This window comes from Falco punctatus, assembly GCF_963210335.1.
Source record: "Falco punctatus genome assembly, chromosome: 9".
NCBI classification, from domain to species: domain Eukaryota; kingdom Metazoa; phylum Chordata; class Aves; order Falconiformes; family Falconidae; genus Falco; species Falco punctatus.
The window spans coordinates 24,332,676-24,359,011 of record NC_137589.1 but is presented as its reverse complement, the minus strand read 5'-3'; the positions used below and the strand labels follow the sequence as shown (position 1 = coordinate 24,359,011).

The 26,336-nt window shown below is 42.1% G+C and overlaps 1 protein-coding gene across 12 annotated transcripts in view; it reads left to right on the top strand.

Moving 5' to 3' along the window:
* Positions 1-4,505: 4,505 nt before the first annotated feature.
* The window catches only part of ARHGAP22 (Rho GTPase activating protein 22), a gene marked incomplete at its 5' end in the record, with an annotated part of 163,920 nt that continues 142,089 nt past the window's right edge, over positions 4,506-26,336 (top strand). For 4 of the 12 annotated variants that reach the window (XR_013930353.1, XR_013930354.1, XR_013930355.1 and 1 more), the window contains one exon: positions 22,183-22,541. Coding sequence is in view for 5 of the 12 variants with exons in the window: in XM_080401588.1 (XP_080257714.1) it covers positions 22,352-22,541 (190 nt within the window). Of the gene's footprint in view, positions 5,343-5,366; positions 15,749-15,800; positions 17,364-20,974; positions 22,147-22,179; positions 22,542-22,591; positions 23,529-26,336 lie in introns of those variants that run through there. The other 8 variants (XM_080401590.1, XM_080401581.1, XM_080401591.1 and 5 more) reach the window with 8 other exon arrangements.

Below are 26,336 nucleotides of genomic sequence, written 5' to 3'. Positions count from 1 at the left end.
GTTTCTCCCTAGCTCAAGAGTAACCAGGTATTTCCTCCTACACCATATGGACAAAGAAGAGTGTGTGTGTGGTGTGTGGTGTTTCATTTTGGTTTCAAATTTAAATTTTACAAATTTACAAAGTACAATTACTGCATGAATACAGCACCACAAAATTCATGCTCTCTGTGCAACCTGTGCCCAAAGGACAAGCAACAGCTAGAGTCCTTCCTCAAATGCAATACCCTTAAAATAAATACATTTGAATACTGAGGTGAATGCTAAATAATAGCTCTACTAAAATGATCAAGGAAGCTACTCAGATCAAGAGGCAAACAAGCTCTATAAGTTCGCTGACAACATAAGGGAGCCTAGATTAGATACTGGGTTGGAGCAAGACTACTTCTCAATTGCCTAGTTGCTCTTTTGTTCTCCCTATTAACACATCTGAAAGGCTTTACAATTGTTTTTTGAGGGGAGGTAGAGTTTAAACATTTTTACACAGGAAACTCAAGTGTTTTGTAAACTGCTTCTCCCCAAGAATTTTATGGTGACCTTTAGAATCAGTGGGATCACAGTCTTACAGTGATTGAAACCTGAGGGGATTTTACCCTAGGCAGTTAAAGTAATCTGTTTTCTGTTAATATCCGCTTCACTCAGATGCCTGAAAAAGTATTCAGGAGGAATACTAACTTTCTCTTCCAGTTAAGCTATGGCAGTATCCAGACTGGAGAGTCCTGATGTTTCTCAAGGTAGAAGCAGTATGTCTTGAAGGGACCGATTTCACTATTCAATAGGATTAAGCACTAAAACAGGACAGCGATTCCCTATACACTGCAGGGACCTCTCTCACTGCAGTGACGTTTCTGGCATAGAAATCCCAGAGGATTGGTTCTCATCCCTTACTGTGGAAATGTATTTATTGAAAGAAAGATCAACAATAGAGGCAGCAGCAAAATAACGGGTTTAGTTCATCCCTTTATAGATTATAGCAGGAATTAAGCATCTCTGTATCTCTGCTGTAAACAGAAATATACCTTAGAACCCAAGGAAAATATTCCACTCAGTCTGTAGAGACAGTAGCCTTAAGATGAGCAGATTTTGGAAAGCATTAGTTAAGTATAATGTATAGCATGTTTTCCAAGCAGATGCAATGTGAACGCTGAGCTACCCACACCCAGGGCAGATCCAGCGAATGTTGCATTAGGCCACTTTAGTGAGCCCCACCGAGACACGCACAGCTCTGGCTGAGTTCAGTGCTGCAACAACATGGCTGTGAGGCCTCCAGGCAGCTCTGAGCACAGGCCCACCAAGTTCACACAGCCTGCAAAAGGCTGCATCAACACATCCACTACTTTTCTGCCTTAGACTGCTCACATATTAGCTGCTACCTTCCCACTTGTGATCTAGCCAAAACTGCAGCGGTGACATTAATGGCAGAAGCAGAGACACAGAAGAGAATATTAATACCAACCCAGAGACATCATCATCATTTCCCCTTTCCTGACTCAGAAACAAGCCTAAATGTGCTCCATTTCTGCTCTTTTAGTCTCAGTTTAAAACCACAGAACAGAATATCATTTGCAGCAGGCCCTCCATACTGTTTTCTCAGAGAGGTTTATTTCCCAGGAGCCTTCCCTATCCAGTGGTGCCTCCCCTCACTAGATGCTGTCAGGACCCAAGCAGCCACACAGTCATTAGTAGATTTGCAATCCACGCAGCAGAGGAAGCACCATTTCTCTTTTTCACTCTGCACTAACTGCTGATGGGGCTGGAAGTCCCGAATTTCAACACACCCTCCTGCTTAATATCTGCTTCACTGGAGCGAAACAGCTGTAACCAAATTATCTGTAGTAAAAATAACGCAAGAAATAAAGATAATCTAATAGCTAATGTAGAGGGGACAGTGCCACAATGCCCTTTGTCAGTTTGGGTTGGTTATATTAACAACCCCTTGCACAGTGCCTCCATCTACAAAAATGGAGAAGAAAATCCCTCCGTTCTTCATCGTTTCCCCCAGTCTCACAGGAATAAAAAGCCATGTCTCCCACATACTTGTAATTGTATCTACATGCAGGGCACCGAGCTCAGAGGAACCCTCATCTTGGTTTAAGGTTTCTGGAAAGGGCACTAGTAACCTCCTGGACCCAGGAGCTAACAACACCAACTGGAAACTCTCATCTGATAGGGGCAGCACCCTCAAGCAGATCTTGCATGGTCCAGTGGAGATGAGATGTCCTACCTGAGCTGGCCATACAGCGAACTTCCTAAGGCAAGGATCTGTAGATAATTACAAGGTCCACTGTCTTACAGCACCAAATAATGTCCCTTATGTCAATTCTTATTAAACGTCTCTCTTCTTTGCCACTCCAACCTCCACACACAATGGAAACCCCCGGTTTCACTGCTTTACATTAATACCACCCACACCAAAGGTATCTTAGTGGTCCAGAATGGCTGGAAGCATAGCACTTCTCCAGTTTAAGGCTGGAGATAAGCTACTGCAGGTTTCTCCAGAAACACAACTTGCACCACTTTTCATTTGCATTAGGTTCACCAAACAGGCTGACTGGTTACACCCAGAGCAGGCATCTCCTCTGCAGTTGCCATTGCCCGGGGGGCTGTCGGTTCAGCCCAACTGCAAACCCAGATGGGATGGAGCTCTGCTGAAAAGCCTGTATTTCTCCCTTCATCAAGTTTCTCTCCTTGCAGACATAAGAAATAAAATGCAGCTGATTTTGCTGAGACAATACATTTTTCTGATTTTTCTGCTGCACATTCATAACCTTCAATCTAGAAAAAAAACCAGTTAAACACATGTTCCTTTCAACACTGAAGTGCCCAAAAGTTGAATTAGCTGCAGTTTTTTTCCCATTCTTCACCTTTCCTGCTAAAATGCATTTTTTTCTCTTGATAAAAAGAACGTTGCTTAAAAAAAATTAATTGAATCATTTTTTATTTCTTTAACATCATAAAGGGAAGTGGCTGTGTTTCATTTTCCTCCCCTCTGTTCAATGGCAGAACAGAAGCCGACAGAGACTGCAGAGGAAGGCAATGCAAAAATTTAAACCATCTGCTTAACCATCATTTTCACTCATTGTTTTGCTCAGCAAACCTTGAATTCTACAATGAAGGAGGCATTCAGCTCCTTCAGCAAATCTTCCTAAAGAAGCAAAACCAGCAGGCTACAAAGCGAAAAGCTGCAAGACTCTGAGCCTGAGCAGCTCAGCTCAGCTCCTCTCCCTCTGGATGTAGGGAGGCCTGGGGTGATGGGAGGCCACCCCGCTCTGTGACTGCACTTTCCCGGAGCGCAGAGCCTCGCTCGGGGAGGTGGGGAGTAAAAGCAGCTTCGGCCGGTGCTACCAGGCAGCTCCCGAAAGGCCCAGCGCCCTCACGGGGCAGCCTTCCCGCCCAGGCCTGCCGCCTCAGGCAGCGCCACCACCTCTGAGGAAAATAAGACAGCATGTACCGATGCCTGGCCACACTATGCAGATCATAAGGTAACTAGAATATTTTTACACATATATTGAATATGCAGAGATAACTATACTTCACCTTTAAATTAAATGAAGGTCACGCTGATGAAACCACGAGACTAGTTGCTGGTAAAGGTAGACTAGTTGCTGGTAAAGGTGTGCAGAGTCTCTGTGAGGCAACGTGTCCCTGCCTGTTGCCAGCCAGCACTCCTTGGACCCGAGCACTCAGTCTGGATCGGGAGGTCTCGTTACACTGCTCTGGCACCGTCACTGATAGGTTGTAAAAGGGCAGTTCGCAGGGCTGGCGCTGGAGCCAAGCTCCAAACTCACCTCAGGAAAGGCAGCCATTTTCTTCCCCACATGACCAAGGGTAGGTGACCTGCAACCCTCCCTCTCTGCCTCCTGCCAGCCAGCCTGCACCTCCGCACTGGTAAGGTTTGATCAGTAGTAGCAGTGTTACATTTTTTATCACATCGAATTCTGCTGTTTCAAAATATTTCATTGGAACTTGGAACAAATTGCCTCCAACAAAAGTCTGTAAATCAAAAGGGGATTTTTTTTCCAATGCTTTTGTTGTTTAAACAGGAATAAATCAAAGTATATCCCAGAGCCTGTATCTTAGAAGTCAGACAGGAGCAGTGCTTTTCAGCCTTTTCCAGTCTGTGTAATCCTGAAGTAGTTCCCTATGAACCATTACACAGCAAGTGCAAGCCTGCTGCTTGACAGTCCCCCCTTCACTCATCTCTTTTGGCTCCTTTAAGAGTAGTCAGTGGTGTGTGTGAGGGGAAGAAGTCACTGGACTATATAATCACAGAACTACCCTAAATAATTTTAAAATACTTTTTTTTTAAAAAAAATGTGCATAGCTGTCACCAAAATTATTTCAGAATTAGTAAAACAGGATTAATTTTTTAAAAGCACAAGGAAAAAGAAGCCACATTTAAAAACTGGTTTGTAACAACAGTAAAAACACTTTGAAACTCTCATACCCAAACATCTTGCTCAAATTAATAGGGTTACCCCCCCGCCCAGAAGACAAAAAAAAGTATCAAATATGAAAGTTCCACTGGGAAGCTGCTATTTTGATTAAATGCCACCTACTGACTAGAAAAATGTTGTGCAGGAAAATTTTTAAGGCAGCTTTACTGAACACATGATCTCCACACTGGAAAGCATGTTAGTCTAATGAGATTGAGGAAGTTGAAAGGGTAATGCAAAATATAATGGAATACCATTTCTCCCCCCTCCCATACCTCTGATTAACTTTCTACGACAGGATATACAGGAATTCATTGTTTTCATGACCAACTCAAAAGTTGTCAAATGAAAGGATCATGATACAGAAGTTCTGCAAGAAAATGTTCACAAATATTTACAAAACAGAAAGGTAGACTTTAACACTTAGTACTTATCAGAAAATACCACTCTTAGACACAGCCTCAGAAAACAGCGCAAGACATAATGACATAAGCACATATTGACCAAGAGCTATTTGTTGGAAGATTTATTCTTCTCACTTTCTCTGCAGAAGCACCAAAACCTCTGCAGACAATACCACCTCCTTAAATCTCAGAAATTGGTTCTAGTTCCTAACATCTCTTTGCTCTCTGAAGGATGTTGTGTAGCTTGCACAGCCCACAGCAACTCTCATTGTCATCTTGTACGAAATAGGGAGCCTGAAGTTACAAAATCCTTGCAATGCAAGTATGAGCACAGATATTTTTCCATCTCTGATGTGTCCCCTACTAACTACTGCTATTTATTCTTTGGCTGCTACTAAGTCTATTTATAAACTCCTGCTCCCCTGACCTTGCTTTCCTATAAGCTGAACTCCCAGACTCCACATGTATCCAAGAAGGCTGCTTTCCCACAGTGATAACTACTCAGGTACTTTCAAATAGCTAATAACCATGCTTAACAAGCTGTCACAGTCTATTCATGGATAAGCCTGGGTTTTCTACAAATATTCTTCTAGCTCTCTGCACTAGACTCATATATCTTCCCCAGTCTTTAATTCCTTATTTATGGAACTAATACTTCAATTGAATTTGGTTGCTAGCTTTCTGCCACAAAATTCTGGACAGAAAAAATGGGGACAAACTGATGAAAGCAGTATTTTTCCTATCTGGTATGTTCTGGTTTAAAAAACAACTCTTGAAGACAAATAGCCTCCCTGGGGACTGTGGTTTCCTTTTTTTCCTAGGAAAGGACTGCTTTTAGGGTGTTCAGGTGACTCTGCTCTAGGCTGGTAAGTAATATGAAAAATCTCCTTAATCTTCACTTAATTTATAGCCAGATTCTGCATTAGCATTTTTTTGTGTGTGTGCTAGGAACTTGACCTCTAAAGATACACAAAATTGCTGCGGCTGCTCAGCAGAGGTAATATTAGACTTGGAATTAAACCCTAGAACTAAACACATAGTATTTTGTTAAAGAAGCAAAGTAGAGCAACAAGAAACTGGTCATTAGCTGCATGATCACTTGGGAGCTCAGTGCATTCAGCAGAACTTGAAAGCACAGCTTCCACATGTGAAGCAGAGGCTGTTACCACATGGAGCAAAGGAGGAATTGGTAAAATAATGCAGTAGTTACCTTGCAGAGAGGCTCACCACAAGAGGGAAGTGCAACAGGATCCTCAGCAGCTACTTGTAAGATAGGAGTCCTTTTGCTGTGATACCTTCCCAGAGCTGAAGAGCAGTGGCTCAGAGCTGACAAACAAGCAAATTCCTTCTGCAAGGCTGTATTTTAGGATGCCAGTTCAAACACGGGGTCCCTAGGGCTGTCTCTGCCTGCAAGAATTACCTCTTTAAGCAGGGAAATGTGAACAGCAGACTTCACATGGAGGTCTAAGGCAGCTTATTCAGCAATAGGATTTGTTAAGCTGTCTAAAAAACAGACACCAGTCATGAGGTCAGACTTTAATTGGTTTGCATCTCAGTGCATCGATTGCTACACAGTGCTTAGAGGAATGTGCAGATGCCTCTAACTTGAAGGAAGCAGAAGTCTGTCTTGAAGTCTGGGAGCAACATATTCAGAATATAATCTGCAAGGTTTGTCCCATTTGTGCCAATTATGTAACCACAAGCTAATACCAGAACCTGCGTTCAGACCACTGGCAGAGTTACCAGTGCAAAAAAAATTGGTCAGTCAGGCCCATGGGCTTGTGTTTTATTCTGCACAACTGAAGGAGAAGCTCAGAGATGGGATCCATCTTAAAAGACATCCTAAATGTACAGACGACAAGTGTATGACTAAATACTTAATGTAGACACGCCAGGCTCTAGTGGTGTTTTTATTTCTATTTAAGTTCTTTTTAATTTCCATTAAACTTTTATTTTCTATTTTTAGTTCTTTTTCATTTTTTCTCAAATGAGATGAGAGTAAAGATGAAAAATTCAAACAGCCTGCCTTTGCCCAATAACAGGCATTCCTGCCAGAGGTACTGAGACCTCTTCCTTTCCATACAGACTGTACATTTGAAACGTATACATGAAATATACTGCATAGCCTTTTAGCCTCTACCCAAGCTCCAGATATTACCTAGTTTGTGGGTCTCAGCGGTAACACGAGCAGTCTTAACTGTGAACTTTATTTGTGGTGGCACCTTCCTCTCAGAGCGTCACCAGGTGGCAGCACGACAGAAGGGCTTGCAAGGTCTGCTGTTAGATGAGGCCGCAGAAATCATATATATCGGCAGGTACACAGTTTATTTTCATGTTAAAATTGCGGCTTCCGTTTCATTTCCTCAGTCCAGCCTCAATAACGATGCAGGAAAGTATCACAGCACAAAATATAACGACTTACTTTCCTGTTTATTTACTTTCAGCAATTTGAGCATTTATAGGATTACATTTTCATACTCCCATCAGCCTCTGGAATGGACAGGGTTCATTTGGGCACCCAGCAGAGAAGCCACTTGGAAAACAGCAGTCTGCTTTGACTCTCTCACTTTAGGGGCACAGATTATAAAGTTGACAATATGCAAGCAGAGCAGGTAAAAGATTGTGAATGAAGAACAGACCTTTTCAGAGAAAAATTACTTGTAAATTGGGTCAGCTTTGGCGAAGGAAAAAAAAGGATATTTAATAGAAGAGAGCTTTTCAATACTTTCAAAATTGTAGTAAATGTTTTGTTTTGAAAAGACATTTTTCATTTAATCATTGAACAAATACTAGTAAGGCTAAATAAAACATAATAGAACAGAGTATCATGAGACAAATACCATTTGTGGGGAATTTTAGAGGGTTATTTGGTTGGTTTTAATAAAAATTCTATTCATACAACTTTAATAAACAGGTAAGTTCTGTGTCTGTAAATCCAGCAATATAGAGCTTTTCAGTACATGGTTTTTTTCCCAAGCTATAAATTCTCTGCAAGAACACAAGCTTAGGAACTATCTTGCTAAGGATTTAGAACCATGAGGCACAGGAGATCATATCTGAGAAGACTTTGCTATAATTACACAGTTGGATAGTCCAAATAAGTGTGCTCCACATTTGCCATCTTCTAGGAAACAGGTAACCTTGTAAATAAAATGCTGATTACCAAAATTATGATCCCTAAATTATTACCTACCCACCCCCACCCCTCCTCATGGAAATGCTGACATTTAAAAAAAAAAAAAAAACAAAACAGAAATGCTTTTCACATTTTCCTGTTACATTTTGATCCAAAAATACAAGAATTTTTTAGGTCACATTTTGCCTAATAAGTAATACTACTTATATTAAACCCATTTTATTGGACATTTTTCTTCCATACATCTGGAAAAGTTTATCAGAGAGGTCAGTATTACAATCTCCATTTTGCAGGCTGGAAACAGTGACATTAAGAATTACAAGTGACATACCCAGAGCCACATTGCCAGACAGTGGCAGAGCCACAGTTATTACCTAAGCCTCCAAAATGCAAGTCCAGAAGTCATTAATAATTACAACTCTATTTTTATTTCATTATTTCCTCTGTCTCTGCTTAAAAGTATTTGAAACAGAAGAAAAATGGGTCAGTGTTAGAAAAACAGCACATTGGAAATTTTTAGCTCCCTTCATTTTTAACCCAAGTTTCATTTTGAAACAGATCTACCTAAACAACTGTGTTTTTTCCCTGAGACAGCAGAAGGAAATATGTTCCTGAGGATACCATCCTCGGTCCTCAGTGTCCAAAATACGCATGCCTGCTTTTTGGTTCCTGCCACTAAAAGAAAAAAGATATCTATTCTGCAGAGATAGCATTTAAGTTTTAAATAATGCATTTCTGTATCTCCTCTTTGAATCAAGTACCTCGTTCCTTCTAGGCCCATAGATGACAGTTAGGATAAGTGATTGCCCAGGTTATTGTGTTTTAATGCAGCTGATTCACGAGGTCCTGCACCTTCTGTCTAAAGCATATATTGCTGTCACTGCTCTCAAAGGTGCAAGGTCTGGGGGTGTAGAGGAACAGATGAATGATGAAAAAATCAGTAATTTCTCCAGGCTTTCACATCCCACCTGTTCCAAAAATGTCACAGAAATTCAAACAGACAAATTTTGTTGTGAGATCTGAGTGAGAGCAGTCTGACATCGATACAACTGGCGACATATGTAGATAATACAATTAGAATCAGAGACTTGACTGAACAGCAGTTAACTGGGACTTGGTCATGTAGCTTCCTTTGAAGTCTGAGGCTCTATGCTTTGCTTACATAATGCAAAATCCAAACAACATGAACTACTCCAATAAATTCTGACCCTGCACATCAGTTAAGCATGTATTTTGATGTGAAGCATAAATGCTTTTCTATATTGGAATCTGGTAATTTGTTTTTAAGAAAGTTTTGACATTCATAGTCTAAGCCTTGCCTGCCTCCAATGTAATGAAGGTGCATCACAAAAAGTTGAAATTCTTTATCAGATCAGTTAGAATTGCCTAGCCTTTATTTTGTCACTTTTTGAACTGCCTTACCTAATAACTTCTTGGAAGTCAGAAATTTCTGTTAAAGGTTTTGCTTCTCATTAATATAGTGCACACCCTCAACATGGTCAGAGACCACTGTTTATATATAGCAAAATGAGAAAGGACACATCAACATCTTTGATGTTTGTCAAGTATAAGCAAAAGAAGGGAAAGAAAATACCAAGTCAGGTTTTCTTTATCTACCATGAAGAATAACATATACTCTCAAAATGTTTTTGCAGGTCACTTAAGTAAAATACCCATTCCTCCTACTCACAGGGCACTTCTGAAAAAAGTCAAATTATTTTCAGGTATTTGCTACAGTAGTAGCAGAGCGCTTGGAGGGATGTAGGTACCCTTTGTGCATGTTCATCACAGCAGAGGAGAAAAAAGTTAAAGCCATCTCTGGCTACCAGCAGTATCTCAATTTGGTGAGTTTCTTGCCCAACTGAAGTCTAGACAGCTGTGTTACAGCCTTCTCTCAAGCTGTAGCTGCTGTCTAGAGATTCACTCTTACATCCTGAAATAAAAAGATTAATTACTCCTGACCTGTTTCTGGAATACAACTAGATGGGAAGGAACAGTGACTGTAAAGGAATGATAGATACTCAGAAATTGCCTAGTTTCACTCTGCAAAACTTTCAAAATTATTTTGTTTACAGTCTTCCCCTTACCCCTCATTCCTGAATGTAATTCCATGAGATCATAGTTCTGTCCTCTTTTAGTAGTCTTGATGTGTTTGGCATATTCACTGCATCCTCTGTGAAGCATTACCCCAGGAAGCCCAAAATGCCATGAGGCTTATGCATTTTCTTAATTTTAAGCCAAACCTAAAGAAATTGCTCCATTTCTTATCTCTTGGCCTTAAATAATCCCTGAACTAAAGTTCTTCCTGAACTATTAATTATTCTCAAAAATACCTTTGAGCTTCCAGAGGTGCTTTAGAACATCTGCACAGCCTTCTTTGTCCTACATCATCAGCATACCTGGTACCAGAGAGGTTATCTCAAAAGGAAAACAGGGGAATTCTCTCTTCATGGTCGGAGTATCTCTTACTATATCTCCTAAAACCGCCAATAAAACCACTAGTTACTGGCAGCTGAAAGACCAGTGGCCCTTTTCACCTGGAAAACCAGAAGGCACCATCATGAAGAGGTTTGAACCAGAGATCACTTAGCCTGGAAGCAAGGATCATATCAAACAAACTCCTTCTATCATTAGATACTTGAAAAGTTGTCAATTTATGCCCAGTCTTCTTCAGCAAAAATCCCACAGTCCTTGTATACATAATTATTCTAGCTTGCCTTGCAGAGGCAATGTTGATGCAGTTACTGATTTCAAAATGCATGTCATGGTCCTTCCTGTTTCTTTAGACTCCTTTCCATCAACTCCATTTTATACCATATGAGAACAGTTTGTAACCAAAGCTGCAATCTAAACAAACTGGATCTGGATTTCAATGGTGCCAAAGTCCAGTGTGATTAGATCTTGGGCTTTGATCCAAATACATCTTGCTGATGAGTAAAGAAAATATATCAATCAGCTAGTTACAACAAGTCCTTGGCTTGCATATGGAAGCAGAAGATGAGTAGGCGGAAAAAAAGGATATGCCGCGTAATAATTGGTAGGTGACAGCATGCTATGTATGCAGCCTGGGAAACAGAGATCCATTCAATCCCCCACACATTCAGCAACTTCATTGGCCCACGCGCTCTTCTGTCTCAAGCACCAGACAGGTTTCATAGCCTCCAGCCATCAGTCTTGGCGCCAACAGATGAATCATATATTCTGTGAGTGTCCCTGCTACAGTAGCTTATTATCATTATCATCTCTGCATTTAGATAACACTTGCCAATCCCAGGTCTCAAAATGCTGCATAGAGGTGGATAGGACCTAGAACTGAATATCTTGCTTGTAGCCATGGGAAATTAGTTGATGTTAAAGCTAGAGGCCATGCCTTCCTCCCAACTCTCCTGATTATTTCCTAATCCCTAGGCCACATCACCTTCCTACAGGCAGCAGATAGTTGATGAGCATACTTATTTTTAGATTCACATAAAAGACATATAGTAGCATTTCTCTAGTACCTGATTTCTGTTTTCTAGCTTTATAGAGGCTTAGTACTCTATGATAGACTGCCATTCTAGATTTAGACAAGCAGGGAAATATAACCATGAGAGCAGTGATTTCCAACAGTGGGTACATGCCTTCACATTAGTAGCTCAAGCCACCAGGAATGCTCCTTTTACCTCAAATCAGTCAGTCATAAAAGCCTTACAGCATACAGCCCAACCGCTTCCTAAGTCTCTCTGAGAGGCCTGCTAAATTGGGCCACCTTTAGCCTAACTCCTGAATAGGATGACCAACAATAGCCATTTGTTCTTTAAGGGAAAGGGAGAGATAGCACAACAAAGTAGAGCATAATCTCCACAGTACCTGAGTAAGATAAGGAGAAAAGACTTTGAAGTGATGCTCATGAGTCCAGATGATCAAACACATTCATGATGATGAAGCAGGACTAGAGCCAAGACAGAAAAACCATTTACAGGTCACAAAATGAGACTAGATGAGGGCTACCAGTATTAGATATAATCCAGCAAGAACTAGGTAGAACCACAGCAATAAGACAGATACAAGATCAAGTAAAGGAAACAATCTATAGACCTCATCAGTAGAGCTGAACTAGAGATCAGTATCCCTGCAAGATAACTCAAGCTAGAAATAAAGCCTCCAAGCCTGGACTTAAATGTAGCTCTGGGCCTATGAGCAGAGGGTGTGGGTGGTGGCCAGGTGAGGCTGGTCAGGGCTGTTAAGGCTATTATGCACTTTAGGGCCACAACATGTGTTTTTGTAGCCTTAGAATAAGTTTAGGTGTAAGAACAACTCTGTTGTTTGTTATAGTTCTGCTACAACTCTTTTTGCAGCTCTATGCAAAATTTTTTCTGGTATTGTAACTCCTAGGTTTCAATAGTAAGGACATAGATAAGTCATGTTCTGAAGCAGCAGGCAGGCATTTTTAAGAATTGCTGGAACAAGGACACAAGACTTCAGGTAATCCTAAACTGGGAACTCTGACCAGATACTTTTTCTGGTAGTTCTGTTTAAATTCTCTAATTGTGATATTTTCAAATTCTCCTCAATGATACTTTTGCTAGGTGTGTGGGGAGAGCTGGTGTCGCAGAACTGTATCTCTGTTTTCTTCAGTTTTACCACCTCTGTATTTACAAGCTTTTCTTTTGCAGTGAAATATGGGGTTACCTGGTTGGTAGCCTGGGTTAAACCAGTATCCCTTTTTTTCTGCTATGTGACTGCATATTCAGGGAGAGACCCGATGTAAATACATTGAAAGTAAAACTTTCACAGATTATTTCTTCATTCTTCACATCTTTACAATTCTTTAAGTAAAATTGCTGTACTGAAGTAATTGTACCTAGATGAACTGCCAGAGGAACTTCATTACGCTTAATTTGGGTACTCTTCAGATTGCAGTTACTGTAAAACATTGTGTCATAAGAAGATAATTTGTCAATACCGTTGCCACTTGGAAGCAGTACCTGAGTCAGACAAAACTTGATATAGGGAGAATATGCTAAATCAGCAATACTCAAATTTTTTTCCTTCCTGCATCACCATGGACTACTCTGAGCTCTGTCACCTTTCACACAGGGGCTTTCTATATAGAAGGGTGTATGTTCAAAATACCTCTTGCTAGGTATGTGTGTTGAAGAAGCAGCTAGCAGTGGTGTGGGACAGATGCAGGTGAGAAGTTGACTTGGGCTACAGGTAAAGTGCATTCCCAGCCCTGCTCCGTGGGCAGAGCCCCTGTGGGATGTGGTTCTGTGGGGTCAGTACAGCTGAGGAACACAGACCCTAAGAAATTAGCTGTGGGATGGAAAGGGGCTGTGAAACTCATAGGAGAATTACAAACCATTAAGATATGTTGTCCTAATTATCCTGCTCAGTCTAAGAAGTTCAGTATGTAAGCTTCAGGGATTTTACATTCCCATAGCATCTGGTTCCTTCTAGACGCTTGCTATGCTACCTTTCTGTTGGATCTATTCTTGGTGTTTCTTTCAGGAAGTGTTTCTTTAAAGTGTCAAAGCAAAGCACAGCATCCAGCATAGAACCACCTGATACAGGTGATTTTTTTTCTCTCAGCTGGCATTTTTTTATAGTTCCCCCCTCCCCTGACAAACAGTCTATTTGCCCCAAAGAGGACATCTGAGAAATTAAGGTATGAATTTATTGTATGTAAGCTGGGAGAAAAAAAAATGTAATTTCCAACTTTCAAAAAATCATTTCAACGATGTGTCTATTTTGAAAATTGCTTTAAGAAGGGCTGAAAATGTTTAAGTGAAAGAAAAACATTTCAAACAGGATCAAATTGAATATTTCTGTTTACAGAGTACTACATTTATTTAACAAAAAAAAACTTCCAAGTTAGCATTTAGTGTTGAACTTGGCTGTTATTTGTTTTAATGTTTTCATTTTGCCCATAAGCATGATAATTATTTATATAAGTCCCTATATAATGTCTTTCCACAGAGGGGAAATAAAGCTTGCATGGGAAATGACTTAGCAGGATGAAGTGTCCCATGACCTTTTAACCATAAGGTTAAAAGTTCAGTTAACTTTATCTCTTGTGATCTTTTACTATACTACCTTTTGGCTTCCTGCTCAAACTGCAAAATGATGTGTATAAACAGCATCAGAGCAGACAAGAAATGCTAAAAATATGTAACAGAACTCTTTCTTTCTCCATGATTGGTAGGCATTTCTTATCCAGGGATTGAGGTGGACAGAAATGCAGAAGTATAACTTCCCTCTGTCAATGCTCTTGTTGGTTATCCACAGTATCAGGACACTTGCCAAGTTTGTTGGGCAAGGGATCACCAGTTAGTTAGCTACTCTTCACTGTGCTGAAGCCCAGCTAAGACAGATGACACAGTGGGAAGATATCTGCAGGAGCCTATGTATTCAGAATAGAGGTAACAGTTCAGATCCTGTTTCTAGCCTCATTTACAGTTGTGTAAATGTGACATAACTACCATGAACTCAAAGATTCACAATCAATTCTAAGCAGCTGGTTCTACCAGCAGCTAAAGATCCAAACCAACTGTTGCTGCAGCTTGCACATTGAGAAGTACAGCCTCTGTAAAGGGCCAGAGAACCTCTTCTATTATTGGAGATATGACTTGTTGGCCAGTATTCGGTATCCAAAATATGATGGATCTTCTTGGAACATGACGAAGCTGGCAATCTGAAATGCTTTTTGTCAATGCAACTCAGCAATACAAACCTGCAGGGTGACACTGCAGGGCATGCACATTGCTAGGAAAATATTTACCCCCTTTTCTATGCTGCAGAAGGACCTGCTAGGCAGATGGGGATGGTGAGGAAGGAGGTTGTGCTAAAAAGCAGCCCAGGGGCAGGATGTGTCAATTACTGAGATTTAATTTTCATCCCAGTGTGTATTTGTAATAGTTCATAGATACTTTTTAATAGTAGCTAACTATTTTATCAGATGTTTGTCCTTTCTTCCCCCCATTACTGACTGCAGGCTTTGCCTTGCCTCCCCCCACCCTGGGAGGTATGCAGGAGAGTTTAGCAAAGAACACAAATAAAAATGATGGGTGCTAAAATGGAGTGTTGGCATTTCCCTGTGCCCATCCTGCCGGGCTGTCAGTGCAGGCGAGAGATTTTTCTTCCTTGCAGAGAGCAGTGGATCGTTTCTTTCCCAGCTCTCACCGGAATACCTCTCCGCGAGGGATGCAGTGATCAGCAGGCAGCCCAGCACACCGCTACCCTCCGGACCAGCGCACTTGGTATTTCTTCTAATGCACAACCTTATCAGATGTGCAAGATTCTTGGAGTGTGTTTTGTGCCCTTCCCCCCCAACCCCGGCTTGGAGAGATTCAGCACCTGACCTGATCCTTGGCGAGTCAAAGCGTCTTTTGAGCGCGACCGGAGGAAGATGGAGAGGGGGAGTGCGGGATCAGCGCTGCTCCTTGAAAGAGGCGTATCAGTAACACTGATGCATGGCCAACTAGCAGAAAGAGCCAGGTCCAGCCCTCGTGTCTGTGTGCTAGTGATTTATCGACAGTAATTACCGAGGCACTTAATGCCTAGTTTGGATGGGAATTAATTCGAGGCCGGATAAATAATGCATTAGGGTTTATTTAGCCCCATGTGAAGCACTGCCGCCGAGCCAGAGCTGGAAGCGGAGACAAGTGGCGCTGGAGCGGAGAGCGGCGGGCGCGGCAATGCGCGGGGCGGCGGCCGGGGCTGGCCGCTGAGGCTGCCGGCAGCAGCGCGCCCAGCCGGGAGCATGCTGAGCCCCAAGATCAGGCAGGCCAGGAGAGGTGAGTGAGCCTTCTCATGCACCTCGTGTTGTGGGGACGGGGACCGTCTGTCAACACGGGGGAACTTCCCGGCGGTGGCGGAGAGCCGCTACCCCTGCCTGCGAAGTCGTCGGTCCCCATTCCCCGCCCTGCTCCTCCCGTTGCAGCGACTGCCCCGCTGGCTGAAGCCCGGCCTTGGGGGGATTGAACGGTGCTTGCAAAGGTGCGGGGAGAATGAAGCGTAGGAGGAGGGCACCTGTGCCTGGGCTCACTAAAATCGTCTCTAATGTCAAGGCTGAGCAGCAGGGATAATTCAAGACTCGTATTCTGTGCTGGGACCCGATGGAGCCTTTGCACCCCTGTGGTGGTTGCTAATGCTGTGTTTCTAATGCTGAAATTCATTATAACAACTGGAAACAGTTGTGACAAGTTTACCTGCAGCATCTTGGAGAAGCGGTTTGCTGTAGCACGTTATTCCTCCAGGGCTGGAAACAGGAGGTGGGGAAAGTCGTTGTGTATGAGCTGTGGGCAAGACAAAGGAAGGAAGGAAAACCTGCCCTGGGTTTGCAACAGCTGCTTTGAGCAGTCATTCAGACCTGCAAGGTGTAGTATGCAGTGTGTGTAAAGGGATCAGCAGGGGCTGGGCACAGCCGTTGTCTCCTCTCCAGCTTGCCTGGAGGAGATGCTCTGGCAGGGGATGAATCCCCTGCTGCAGCGCCAGTTCCTCATTTGACATGGCATTTGTTGAGCATTGTTGCCATTTGCAGCCTAATGACAGTCTCAGAGGGATATCTTCCCACCTATCGGAAACAGAGGGTAGATTAATGTCATTTAGGAGCAAAAGCAGACACAGTCAGAAGAGTACATAAAAATTAGTTTTTTCTTCAGCAGCACCAATATTATAAAATAGGAAAGTGTTACCAGTTCCAGTTGCTGTGATTAAGACACATACTTGCAGCTGAATGTCACTTTACATCATAAATATAAAAGCAATATTACACAACAGCCTTTAAATACCAACAGCCCATTAAATAGCTGTTAGTATCTTGGAAGAAAGAAGCTTCCTGCCATCTGGAGGTGTCAGGATCAGATATGCACAGCCTCACCCACAGTAAAGTCATATGTACTTATTTTTTAGTTACACAATTTCATAGAAGTTCAGCAAGTCTTTTGTAGATGCTGTCTCTTTGCTGTCCCCCTTCTTAAGGGGTCAGCAATCTCCTTCCAGTCTTTAATATATTTTTTATCCAGTATTCCTGTGGGCTATTATAGCTCTGATGAGACAAGCCAAATGATGCAACTAGAGTGACACAGGAAGCCTGTGTCAGAGCAAGGAACACAGGCTTTCACAACTGCATGCCTGCCATTCTTCCACTTTCTTCAGTTCTTCTGGAATGGACTAAGTTGTACATTAATATATTTTGAAGTCTAGTTATGGGATGTATTATTCTAGATCTATGGGCTACTGATGCTTGGGGGACAAACTGTAGTGTACTTTTGTGATTCAGTTTAAATTTCCACAGTATATGTCATTCTCTCAGGTTTATTCTGTTTGGTTCCTGCAAGGTTCTTCCATAGCTTTTGTTGACAGGAGCTGTGAACAGGCAGTGCTGAAGATGCTGAATTCTTCTTGAAGGTAAGTCTCACACCTTGCAAGACTGAGCTGAATGTGAAATGGTAGTTCACACTCCCTAGACTCTCAGCTGGGATTGCTAATGAAGGTTCAGGCGGTAAATGGTGGGCAACTAAACTGTTGAGAGGGCTGCAAGAATCTGTTGCTGACAGTGAGCATCAACTAAGGGCAGATCTGCTGCAAACTGCTGCATGAGCTTGGCTGACTTCTCAAAGTAGTGGCTGTTAGCTCTGCCATTGAGGACTTAGTTGTGTAAGGGAAGCCGTGTGACTTCTCTCAACAGGCAGAATGAATAGAAGGGACAGGGAAGGATACTCTGCGTACAGCCTGAGGTCTCACTTGAGTGCTTTATTGCTGCCTCCTATCACAGAACCTAGTGGTGATCATGTATTTAGTGTAGATTTCTTGCAGATAAATTACTCAAACCACCCTGTGTATATCTTCAGCTCTTTGCTTCAGGGTCTCTGCATCTGTGCCAATAGGAATATTTCATCAGCTCCCCTTGTATTTCCAAATCTCTGCTGAGAGAGTGTATCTTTAAACTCTCACTTGTGATGTCTGATGCTGTCTTTTTTGTTTGACTTGTGGATGGTCCTTAAGAAAGCTCCTGGGTTGAAAGACATTCAGACCTTCGAAAATGCTGAGTTCAGACTTGAACTTGACATGTGGGTTGTAGTTCTTAATATCTGTGAAAGGTATGGTAGAAAACAGAGATAATTTGCCTTACTAAAGGTGACTGTCAAGTGTAATGCAATCCTTGCTGTTCCATCAGCAAGCTCACATCTGTAACTCAGAAATATGCATTCACAGGTACATTATTATGTTTTCATAAGACCTAGGAAGGTGTAAAATCTCACAGACTGAAAACCTTAATGTGCATAAATGGGCCTTCTGGAAAATCATTCGTCCTGTCTAGGCTGGAATGGATTTTGCATTATTTTTTTCATCTACAGTGCTTTATGTACAGCAATTGGTGGAGCCCAGGATTCTGAAATAAGTGACTGCAATGGAAAAACATCTATTTTCACATTCTTTCTATGTGATGGGGCACAGAAATAGTGCCTTCCAGACTGGAAGGAGGCAAGAGAAATCTCAATATGCAGAGCATGAAAAGCAGTTTTCAGACTACATCCTTGAGTCTCAAGGAGTGTATTTTTGTTTCATTGTTAAGAGATGAAAAAAATGAAACAAAGGATTTGCTCCTTGAAAAGTCTTAAACAGGTTATATCTGCCCAGTTGCATTTAAATGTGCTAGGAGATGGAAGCTGGACTGACTACAAGCTTATGCATTTGCTTTTTAATAAGTAGGGTGATAGGATTTCCCTCTATACCAAGAAAGTTGGCCTGCTGACATGATAGATTCTTTACAGTATTCCTATCTTCAGCACAGTCTGTCTCAGTTGTATATGTACTAAAAATAAACCTACTGTCCTTACTGGGACTTTGTGCTAATGGGTGTTTGATACTATGGAATTGTCTGCACTTTTCTGACATTTCTGTTTGCAACATGCTCATACGTATGTTCCAGTGTGTTGAAAATTTTCTTCACAGTCAGAATAATTAAAATTTTGTTTATTTGTTAAATTAAAACTTAGAGCTGGGAAAAAGTGATGTGAGACATTTTGGCTAGCTAGCCTGCTACAGATGAGCTAGTTTTACCTAGGTATACTTCACATGGCTGTAGTAGAACAGAGATATTTCCCCTCTCTCTTTTTTCTTTTTCTGAAACTTGTCATAATTCAATTTTAATGAAAAGTGGGCTTTAGCATACTTAAAATGTTTCTGAGGACGGTGTGTAGTAATGCTGCCATGAGGGACTTTAGCGAGTAAAGTACTATGATAGTTCTCTGGGAGTGTGCACATCTACAGTCTAAGCTTCATGTGCTTGTAGTGAGGACAGCTAGGTTTTAATATTAATGTCTTTGCAATGGTGTCATTGTATTTTTAATGAAAGTGCTGTGTCTTTGATTACAGGAGCATGAATACCCTATATTTAAACTGTTTTCTTATTGCAGTAAGGATACATGATTGCACGATTTCTCTATCAATCTCTGTCCTAACAATTTTTGAGCTGCTTGGCTAAATCCAACCAGATTTGAAAGCAGAAAAGGAGTGCCAAAATATATTTGACTCCTCTAAACTCAAAGAAAATTGGTGGGAGGATAGAGTAAAGATAACCATACTTGTACACCTAGGGAAAAGTGCCACACAGTACTCAACAGAAGTATATGTTCTGAAAGATAATGCCCAACTGACCATCCAAAAGACACATATTGGCTGTTCTGTAAGAGCACAGGTATATGCAAGTCAGCTAAAAAGGTAAGGGATGTTAGGAATGTATTGGATTGTCAGGGGTGTGGAAGGAACTGGGTATTTGAGAAAGATGAAGAGACAACATTATGCAAGTTTGAGGAATATATAGAGCGCAATGTAGATATGTACAAATATCTGTTTGTATGTGATTGATATGTACATTGAATATGTACAGAAAATGTAGGGTTTGTGTGGTGGAAGAATATAAGGCAGTGGAAATGCAGTCTTTCTCAATTCTGCAGACTGAAAGCATATTTAATACAAAAGCACATGACAGTTATGAGAGTTCTCGTAGTATACTTTGGAATCTACATGATCATTTCAGGGTTAGAAGTGGGTTTTGAACCAATCTAATTCTCCTCACTTAACTGCACTTTGGTTATGTCATAGAACAGTGTCATAAAGAATAAACAAACATTAATTCCTTTTGTATTGAACTAGGTGGGATGGTATTTTCAGGGGTGCCCCTAATGCTCTGTGGCCACTAAAGGTTATTCAGTGCATAGGATCAGAATAGAACCAGTCCAAAACAGAGCCCCCTGTAATTCATAGGTAACATGGATATCCCTGCCACTAAGTAACAGATCCACTTCCAACAATCTGCATTATTTGCTAATTTAGGCATTTCCAAAGTTGTCAGAGTCACAAGACATTTGTATTCAGAACTGATAGTTTTATGTTAATTCATTACTTCGCTGACCAACAATTCACTACCATAGTACTGCAGAACTTAACAAATCAAAATGTATTTACCTTTGCACATGCAACATTTACATTCTGTGAATGAGGGAAAAACACTAGGCCACATGTGAAGTCCAAGGCAGAGCCAGGAGTTGAAACGGGTTTCCCCAGGTTCAGCATACGTGAAGAAATACTGGGTTATCCTTACTTCTTATTTAACAGCTTTTCACTGGCTTCTTTCTGTCATCATAACACATCAACTCTGTAAGAGCTCACTAGTTAAGAACAGTTTAGTCATATAAATGCAACCCTGCAACTTTATTTCTCGAGTTAAATGGAGGGCATCAGCATAATAGGATGAACATACTGATATGAAATTGTGGGGGGTGCCTCCAGGAACTTTTATTCTGTACCAGAAACATAGGGTGAGATTGAGGTCATCTCTTTAGAGATTTCTTGTCTAAAAGAAATGACGTTATTTATCACTTCTTCAAGACAGTCTTAATCACACCAGAAGGCTGTGAACTGGTTATGGCTTTCAGGAGTTCTCATCCTGAGTTTGCCAGGCTCAGGGAATAAGCTATGATGATGATAAATGACATCTAAGGAAACATGAATTAGGGATTTTTAGACCAATGGAGGAGACCTCTGACTCTTTTAGAAGATGCTGCTTGTTCAGAATCATATTTAGCGTGGCCAGTTAATAATTCTTTGGTCTCACCAACACACTTCAGGTTCCAGGAGTTGGGCCTCACTTAAGAGGAACCCCACAACCTCAGTAGCAGGACAATCTATAAAACAGGTAGAGTTGAGATGAGGCCCAGCAAGGAAACAAACATTGGTTAAAGGAGACTTCAACAGAAAGGAGAAAAAGAAACTGTGTGCAACTCAGTTGTGAAGAAGAACATAGCAGAGAGAAGAAATTAGGAACAGTGAAATAAATACATTTCACAGGGACACAGAAGCAGCCAAATGGCACTAAGTGTGCTCAGACTTCTCTGTTTAGCGAGGCATCAACCCTTCAGCTTCTGGCTCTTGGCGAGATCCTCCACAGCGAGGAGGCAATCCTGCTGCCCTGTGCACAACAGGAGTTCACTGTCAAGTTTTTATTTTCCTCTGGTGTTAGGAAAGAACTGGTGGCACCTTCCCCTGCAACCCCTGCAGAGGCCAGAACAGTGCTGCTTGTGCAAGTCCAGGACCTTAGAGACTGCTCAGTGCAGGCCTCTCCTCTGACTGTACTCCTTTCAAAATCATGCTCTGTGAAGAAACCTCCTTTCACCACTCAGCAAAAGGCAGAAAAGGGGAACGCTCCCATGTGTCTAGTTCCCCTTGCCAAACCACAGCATAGCACCTGCAGCCTCTTAGCTCTGTAAAGAGGAACCCCAGTGCCTCCAACAGCCCCACGCTGTGGCTCTGGTTTGACAGACTGATAATAACACGGCTATTCCAGAGCACATGGGAGGCCAACACCTTGGCACCTCCAGCTTACCAGGCAAACAGTAACATCCAGCGTCTTACTCCTGGTATCAAAGATAACAGCCCTGGAGCTGTGAACTCCAAACACTTCCTTCAGCCCCTGAGAGCCCACCAACATTGCTGGGAGCACACCAACCCCCCGGGGCAGGGAGCAATCAGTGTGACTAGCTGCAGCTGGCATGGCAGAGCCACCGTTAACAAGGTGCCCAGCTGCAAGGGGGAGGTTCGCTACCCTTCTTACTTAAATGAGTGAGTCTTTAAGGCAGGAGAGGTGATTTCAGGTGCTGTGCTGTAGAAAGGAGTGTAAAATGTGAAGGTAAAATGCTAGGGTGTGGTGCTGAGAAATACGATTTTGTTTATAGCTTATAGTTTGTGAGCTGGTGGAGGAAGAAGTCCATGAGGTGCTGGGGAGGTGGTGGAGGTGGCAGTGGCTGGTGGTGTGGGTCTGGGTTTCATCATCTTTGTTTGGAGGAACATGAGTTAAAGCTGCTGAGTTGAGTTTAAAATCACAAGGTGATGATATGGGGGCTGCGGAGGGGAGGCACTGGGGCTGGAGTGCTGCTGGATTAACTGCCCTGAAGATGGCAGGAGGAAATAACCCTGAAGAGTGGGGGAGAAGTGAACAAAGAGGGAGCTGGATGTCCCCTCTCATCATGTGCAGCCCTAGGGAGGTGGATAAAGCAAGGAATTGCTTCTGCCCCTTGGTACCAGGTCAGTTGCTTGGCACTGTGCTGCTTTGGTGCAGGGGTGTGTGATAGCGAGCTGCATTATCAGCTGTGTGCTACAATTGCTTTGTCTCTATTGTCGTGATTCAGTGGCCTCGTGCATAGACAGAAAGGGTCAACAAGGTGGTATTTGTGGGGTTCCTCCAGAGGCAGGTTCAGATTCCTACTCTTGTATTGTGGTATGTCCCATGAAGAAGGGCCCAGGCTGTTCAAAGGTGGCATGCTTTTACTTCTGTAGAGAAGTCCCTCTTTCCGCATATGATTGTTTCATGGTGTGTGCTGAAGTGCTGCTCTTGGCAATAGCAGCTTTCTGTCTCTGCCTGAAGGCTTAGGCAGGAAATCATTCTCCTTAAAGAAAGCCCTGAAAAGTTAGCAGGCAGGTGCCAGCTTATTAAGCACTGGCAATCTGAACTTGAAATAATGAGCCATAGTCTCATCTCCTGTGGAGGGGGCCTTAAGCAAGAGTACTAAATTAGTTCAAAGGGTAGCTGGACTGCTAGGCAGAGAACTTGTGGGGAGGGAATTAAATATTAAAAAATGAAAAAGCCATAGGCTGTCTAATTACTTGTGAAACACCCATGGAGTGAAACTGGCAGGGTTGTGAAGAGCACAGTGGAAGCACTACAAATGCTAACGCCTCTCCCCCAAGAGGGCAGTCACCTGCTACTTTTAGTGCCTCTATAAATGTATTAATCTTCATTGCAAGGTGATAACCAGAATGACTTTTTTTCCATGCTGGCATTGCCTTTATGTTCATGGTAGCTGATACGCTAGCACAGCTGCATAAGCAGCTTAATTTGTTTTCTCCAGCTGTCTGCATTATAGGCAGAGGTAGTTTGAGGCAACAATAAAGGCACTTGCACACTGTGGTGGGGAGGGGAAACCCCTTGATGAGGCTGCAGTATGAGCTATGGTGAGCCAGAAGAGGAAAAGATCTATGCCTAGACTCTGCCCAGGCCTGCATGCGTTTAAGGTATTTAAAACTAACACGGGGGAGGGAAGCTTCTGCTGACATTTCTTCTAATGTGTATTCTTTCTACAGAGCTTGTGTCCCTTGTGCCCAAAAGGCAGTAAATTGGTCTTTATGAAGACCTAAAGAGAGGAGATACTAGGTCCTTGCAGTTGACAGAAGTTGCTTGTAATATCCTTACTCTCAAATGCAGATGTTAAGAATTCTTACACTTCAGTAGGACAGTCATTCTGTGAACTGGTATAGAAGTTTAAAGAACAAACCTATGATACAAGGAGCTAAATGACAAGGTAGCTGTATATGTTGGTTCTAAGGTGAGAACTGGTTCTGTTGCAGGGGAAAGGATTGGGTTGATCACAATCTCTTTGGGAGAACTGTAGAAGCGGGGTTAATACTTAATTCCTGTGCAGCCCTCCAGTTTTGGAGCAGCCACCCTTACCTTATTAACCAGTGACATCTTAATACAAATACTTATGGCTAAATAATCTAAGTTGGGTACTTAGGTTCAGAGCAAGTTCAGAAGTAAGAATTCCTGGATTTCTCCTGCCTTTGTCCCCTAAATCAACTCCAGCAGTAGGGCAAGTCACTTTAAGCAACCTATTGTACAGAGAAGGAAGCAGGATTTGCACATTGGAAATAGATACAATAAACTTTGAAACAGGCACACTGAACTGTTGGTTCAATGCTATGCCCTGAGAAGTAGGGTAGTAATGAATACCTTCCTGATGTCTGGATGAGGGAAATCAGAAATATAATATGATGGCTGAATTTGGGGAAGTTTATTGCTGAAAGTGGCTCGGCCATAATATAGTATCTTAGAGTCGGTTGTTGGTAAAAGACCTTGACAAAGTTTTCTGTAGTCTTGATTATTTTTTCAGTCCAGAATAATTTTGGGAAGGGATATTCCATGGAGTGTGGTAGATCTATGTTTGTGAAGAGCTGCAGTCTTGACCAGGATTCCACAGTACCTGGTGCTGTATGAGCTCAGGGTACAGTCCCAGATCAAATCTGAGTGTTATCATGGTCAGCATTTTTGGTTTCTTCCTCAGCCCATTATGGCTGAGAAGGCTATTAAAAATTAAGTCTTAAAGCCATACCCGTAGGAGGGAGTACAAGGTATTCATTCAGTCTTCTGTAACCTGTTTTGACTCACTAAAATAGGAGGAAGAAAACTGAAATAACTTTCTGTCATTCCTGTGAGTAACTATTATAAAAAGGTCTCGCCTTGTCAGTGAAGCCTAGGAATGTAAGGCTGGGTGTATCAGCAGAAGGGAAGAGCAGTGTGGGTGTAGGGAGAAGGGATTAAGCCTTGCCTGTTCTGACAGCAGTGAGCTGTAGTTCAGCATGGTTTCATATGGAAATACAGAACTTTGCTAGCAGCAGAGATGCTTTCAGCAGTACTTGTCAGGTAGGCAGTTCTAACCAACCAGATGTAGATGATGTACAGCTTTCAGGAGATTCTGCCATGGTTCAGTGGGAGTGAAGAGCTGGTGCTTGGGTTTGCTAGATAGTTTTGTAGTCCATTGTGTGTGACAAGTGGGCGTGCTTTAAAGTGATGCACAAAAAGGCTATGAACTAAGTGCTGATCTGTCCTCTGAATAGTCTGCAGTGGATCCACCTGGGAACTATCACAGGATACTGCAGATAAAGGGACCTGAAAATGAAAATACAGTCTTTGGCTAGGAGCAGGTTTCTGTACTTGGGCTGCCTGTCAATATGGTCTGTAACTCTGATTTTTGCAATAACAAAGGACACAGCAGGTTGAATCTGGGGCTCTGACCCGCTGCTTACGGTTTACTCATGATCAGCAAGAAGAGGTAGGAATATCTTTGATTTCTACACACACACATACAACCTAAAAAAACCAACACCACAAAGTGTTTAATCTCTCCTGGTAATGAAACTTACCTGAACCTGCTGTCTATTGGTGTAGATTAGCATAAATCTATAATGGGCTGGCCCTCCAGCTTCTATGTGTCCCTTTCAGTACTTAACAAATAAATGAAGCATGCGAGCATACTTCAGTGACTAGTTTTCAATTCATGGAGTTTGTAGCTCTCTAACCTTCCCTCAAGAGTACATAGGATTACCTCATTGTTCCTTGCCTTTTGTGTTTATAGTCATTGATTTGGAGAAAGCTATGCTAAATAATGTGCTTAAAATATGACCTGCAGCAAGCTATGCAAGTCTACTTCATCTTCCTGTTTATAGAAGGGGTTGGAGGCCACTGTTAGTGAAGAAAAAGTTGGGAGCATTAGGAAGGCAAATTTGAATGGCTGTGCTCTAATGTGTTTTGTACCCTCTGTCACAGAGAAGCTAACTTACACTGCTGCATGAGTTTGAGTTTTTTGCTGCAGCAAAGTGGCTGATACCAAAAGGAGGGCATAAGCATTGCACCCCTTAGTGTGATATCACCTACTGAGAAATAAAGAGCCAGTAGTTACGGTGCTAAATGAATAATGTCTTTATTCCTTGTCCTATCACAGACACTTTTTTGTAACAGTTTCTTACCTGTTCTTTATGCTTTCTAATCACACTGTAGAGATGCAGCCATTGTGCTACTATGGATATGCTGGGAGCAGTAAAACTAGAGATAGGAATGGCAGGGTTCAACAGCTAAGGCTTAAACTCTTCAGTGAAGAAAGTGATTATAATTATTAGTCCCTAGTACTATAATATCCATTAGCATCACTATCTACTGTCAGTTCTACAGAGTGTGTGCTTCTGTCCTTAGCTTAAGCTACTGGGTCAGTTGGCAGATCTTGTCCATTGTCCTCATTTGGAGTCCTGAGGGTTGTCTGCATCTGTCTG